The 4,430-nt window shown below is 40.8% G+C and overlaps 2 protein-coding genes across 2 annotated transcripts; both read right to left on the bottom strand.

The window, feature by feature from the left end:
• Nucleotides 1-248: 248 nt before the first annotated feature.
• SARC_03628 (hypothetical protein) lies at nt 249-599 on the bottom strand (the record flags this gene model as incomplete). The annotated part of the gene is made up of 1 exon (XM_014302573.1): nt 249-599. One exon carries the CDS (start codon nt 597-599, stop codon nt 249-251), a length of 351 nt encoding a protein of 116 aa, XP_014158048.1.
• Nucleotides 600-1,357: 758 nt separating this feature from the next.
• SARC_03627 (hypothetical protein) lies at nt 1,358-2,286 on the bottom strand (the record flags this gene model as incomplete). The annotated part of the gene is made up of 2 exons (XM_014302572.1): nt 1,358-1,703; nt 2,261-2,286. 2 exons carry the CDS (start codon nt 2,284-2,286, stop codon nt 1,358-1,360), a joined length of 372 nt encoding a protein of 123 aa, XP_014158047.1.
• Between the last annotated feature and the right edge of the window lie 2,144 nt (nt 2,287-4,430).

The following is a 4,430-nucleotide window of genomic DNA, read 5'->3' as shown; positions in this document are numbered from 1 at the left end:
GGGGGGGTTGTAGTCAGGAAGTCCCTAATAGTGTTTATTTAGGATTAGGGTTTATTTGATATTTGGGTTTTATTAGAGACTACATTTTTGAACCGGGTATATCCAATCAGATTAGAAACTGATTAACGGAAAACACATGACATAGTCGAAGGAGTAGTTCAACAAATGAACAACGCTTCCCCTTGTACGAGAGGAGTACGTTGAGATACAGTTATCTTAGACTACTTACCACACGCCCACCAGTTGTTTCAGTGCTCATCACCATCTGTGATGTCTTCTACCCTGCCGGAGGCAATGGACAATCTTGCTACTTGTATATCGTTCTTGACACGCTCCTCAGCCTGCTTGGTCTGATTCGATGCCTTCATGAGACATTGACTGAAACGATGTGGGGCTGGCATCACCTTACAATAAGGATATGCACGAACATCGCGTGCCCCTTTTCTTCTCTTGGGTTTGCCATATTGGGTTGGTTTGCTTAGATTCGCCGTTGTCCGGTTTATGCCGTTTGGTTGCAGTAGTTGTGCCAGTCTGAGACTGGCTGTGGGTGGTTGCCTGCGAGCTGTGTTACTCGCGCTCTCTATACAACCTATCTGCATGTACTTTGGCTGCTGCTCTTATGGTTGCTCCAGTAAGAGAGTGAAACACGATGTGTTTCTTATCGGATGATTGGCCTTCACCTCTATCAGGCTGTTTGTCTGCCTTGATGATGGCGACCACTTCCTCCTGTTGTCCATAGTACGTAAGTGCTTGGTATCTTTGACCTTGAGGATTTGCAAGTATATAGGCTCTTGGTCTGAATTGCGGTAACGCTCCTCTAACACTTGCATTGTTCTATACAATTGCTCTCTGTGCACCTCCACGTTCAGTGCTTTATTCTGCATGTCCTCGAGAAACTCTCTAACAGAAGTCTATTGGATGGTGTCTGAGTCTGTCAATAATAATTTTATTGAATTGTTTAGAATCCTTGTAGTGCTTGGTCATCTATGTTTCAGAGTCTCGTAACTCGTTGAGCACTGCCTTGGTCTTCTCCGTTGCGTTGCATCAGTGGAGTCTAATAGATATCTCACTAGTGCTGGGTACTGACATAATGGCATAGACTTGGCTAGCAATAGGTCTCTGCATTGTGTAGTAAACTTTAAGATATCTGCATAATTTTTGATTTTGAAATAACTGCCTCTAGGTAGCTTCGGAAATTCGGAGGTTTTAGTAGTTTAGACAGTGCAAATTCATTAATCCTATCGCCTAAGCGTGAACGCATGAGTTCTAATTCACTAATGTACTGACTGATTTGGAAAATTTCATCTTCATCATCGCCAACGCACACTTTGATAGCTAGAAAGTATCTTCTTCTGAGTTATGTATCGACGATTGGTATGCGTCGTTCTGGCTGTTGGTCATGAGTGCCTACTCTTATCTTGTGTAGAGTTGGGATAGGCACCGGTGCTGTTTGTTCCAATTTGGATACAAACCAACTAACCAGGACGGGGTAACCGTGATAGATAATCTTGTTCATTTTCAAACGCATTGCTGAGGCTTGTTTGGGTACACCCTCCCCACCCACCCACCCGGTATTGGCTGGCTTGAGACAGTGCCTGGGCTTGGCCGCCCCTATTGAGTCAATACCTGCTCCATCTGTACCAACACCTCCTTTTTCACCACCATAAACGCTTGCTCTGGTTGCCGTTGGTATCTTGAACTGTCTGTGTTAGTTTGTGAGTATTGCAGGTTAGTGGTAAAGACTCTTGCTATATTCTGTGCGAATGCGCGCTTCACCCCTCTTGTCTTTGTTATTAATTTGCATAAAAATAAATAAAATTTTGAATATCTCACTTGCCTTTATTGTGGTCTCGCTTTGCTGCACTTCCGTGGAAAGTGTTTATCTTCCTGTGTGGTGCAGTAGCTTGTTGCGTTCCTTCCTGTAATTGGGAGGGTTTGAGCGGTGTTTGTTAGCCAAGCTTATTTCGTCACGTGTGGACTTACTTGTGTTTATTCAATCATCTGAGAAATTGTTTTCTCATATGTGAACTCAATGTGTGAAATCGGTGTTCGGCCCTGTACCGAACTTGTTGCTTGAGATGTCCTGTGTCGTACCGAACTTGCTTGATATGTATATCAGCTTTTTATGTTCTGAATTTGTGTTGTACCGAACTTTGTTAACTGTATGGAACTTAAGATGTTCTTGTTTATTGGACTGACAGCTCCTTAACTAAGTTGTCTTTATATGCCTCGTGTGCATGCGGTTGTTCGAGACTCTCACCTGTGGTATGCACGTGTTTTGTTCATGTTCTATCAGGCTTGTTTGATTTTCGTATGCCTGTTTGGTGTTCGTTCTGGGTTGGACAGGAATTGCATAAATAAACTTGTGTGTTCCTTGTTGTTGTTTGTGCACGTGATCTTGTTCTCGGTTTCAAATTCACTGTGTCAATGCTCAAATATATTTTTCATCCTTCTTCTAGTTACTTTGACTATTGTCAATTTTGACTCTATGTTGCTTATTTGTCAAACTATGCGTGTTCTTTTTAGTTATAACGCTTATGCTACATAGGGACCAGGCTATTAAAAAGCCAATCCAAATCCCAAAACCTCAGAATCATCAAATATTGAGTTTTGGAATTAGGATTCAAATATTCTTGATATTAGAGTCATCAGAAATATTAGCGTTAGAACCGGTAAGTTATACCGGGACTCCACGTGTGATTAGAAACACTCAAGTAGAAACTGTCAATTTTGACTCTTTGTTGCTTCTCTGTCAAACTATGCGTGTTCTTATTAGATATAACGCTTATGTTACATAGGGACCAGGTTATTAAAAGGCCAATCCAAATCCCAAATCCCCAGAATTATCAAATATCGAGTTTTGGAATTCGATTCAAATATTCCTGATATTAGAGTCATCAGAAATACTAGCGTTAGAACCGGTAAGCTATACCAGGACTCCGCGTGTGATAGAAACAGGTAGCATCTAGGGACCAGATTATCAAAATGCCAATTCAAATCCCAAAACCCAGAATAATCAAGTACTGAGTTTTGGAATTAGAATTTTTCTGATATTAGTCATCAGAAAAATTAGCGGTAGAACCGTAAGATATACCGGACTCCCGCGTGTGAGAGAAACACTCAAGTAAATCCTGAGTCTAGTGAAAACACAAATAAAGACTCAGTTCGGTTCTCTCAGACTATGGACTTTTCCTAGCTGAGATAACCGTGCTTGAGAAGAGGTTTATTGTATCCTATTGTCTTGTATCTTTCAGCTACTCTCCATACTCTACATTCTTTACAATATCCTTACTTAGATAAGTCATAAATAGTCTTAACATACTACAGGTCATACATAAGAGATTAGTAGGTATTGAGAGATATGTTTCTGTCGTGCAAAGGCTTCCAAAGTATTATAACTATTATCAGTGAGAAGTAGAAGCAGATAACTGGATTCCGAAGAAGCGAAACGAATCCCAGGAAGACAAAGGAACAAGTGGAGCAACAGGCTCTACAACAAAAGAAGGAACATTAGAACAACTACTAAGGTGAATATATCGTGTTCCAAAAGTAAGCTGGACACGTGTCAGAGTGATACAAATTGTTGTGTGAACGTTTATAGAGTTCAAGGTGTGAAAAATTTAATAAGTGGCATTATGATTTATTAATCAATGTTGGGGAATTTCGACCAAGAGAATACACTGACGTCTGGGGCCCTCATGAGATAACACCAATAGAACAATACACAAGACAAGCTATTGCTAGTACAAGGTACAAACACATATGGAAGTGGAATGGTGACTAGTAGCACACAACAAAACACACAGTGGGAGTGAAGTAAAGACATATAGCTTCTTTACACGCACCAGGACCCTAACGCGCATAAACACGCATTCAATAGAGAAATCACGTCAAACACAATCTTGAACAAGAATCCAGAAGTACGCCACTCAAAGCAATAAGCACAGAAAGTTGTCCATAAGTGGAATCGGCACAGGACTAACAGGCAGAAAGGACTCCCGAGATAATAGACTAAGACCCAGAATAAACAGAGACACGAAATCTCGGAAGAGGGAGTAGGACAAACAACATTTCGAGAAGCATCTATAGGATCACGAAATTATATAGCATTTCTAGAAGTATTTCTAGAATAAGAAATAGCTATAGGGGCAACAGACAGCAGAGCAATGAACACTACGCTCAATGGGCAAGGGAGCACACTAAAAAAGCACACGAGATTAGGGTTTGACTACAAGAAAGGTAAAACATCACGTAAAGAATCGTGAAATCTCCTAGTGGATACATAGCTTTCCTATATCATTCATAGCTTCCCTTTATCATATACACTAGAGAAGACTTGAGACATGGTTTAGACAAAGACATACAAAGAAAATCCTACCCACTGAGTCCCTGAACACATAGAGGGCGCAGCTTGATCGATCAAAGGAAAA

The sequence above is a fragment of the Sphaeroforma arctica genome (genome assembly GCF_001186125.1).
Source record: "Sphaeroforma arctica JP610 unplaced genomic scaffold supercont1.188, whole genome shotgun sequence".
NCBI lineage: Eukaryota > Ichthyosporea > Ichthyophonida > Sphaeroforma > Sphaeroforma arctica.
Note: the sequence above shows the minus strand (reverse complement) of the source record. Positions and strands in the feature narration are given on the sequence as shown.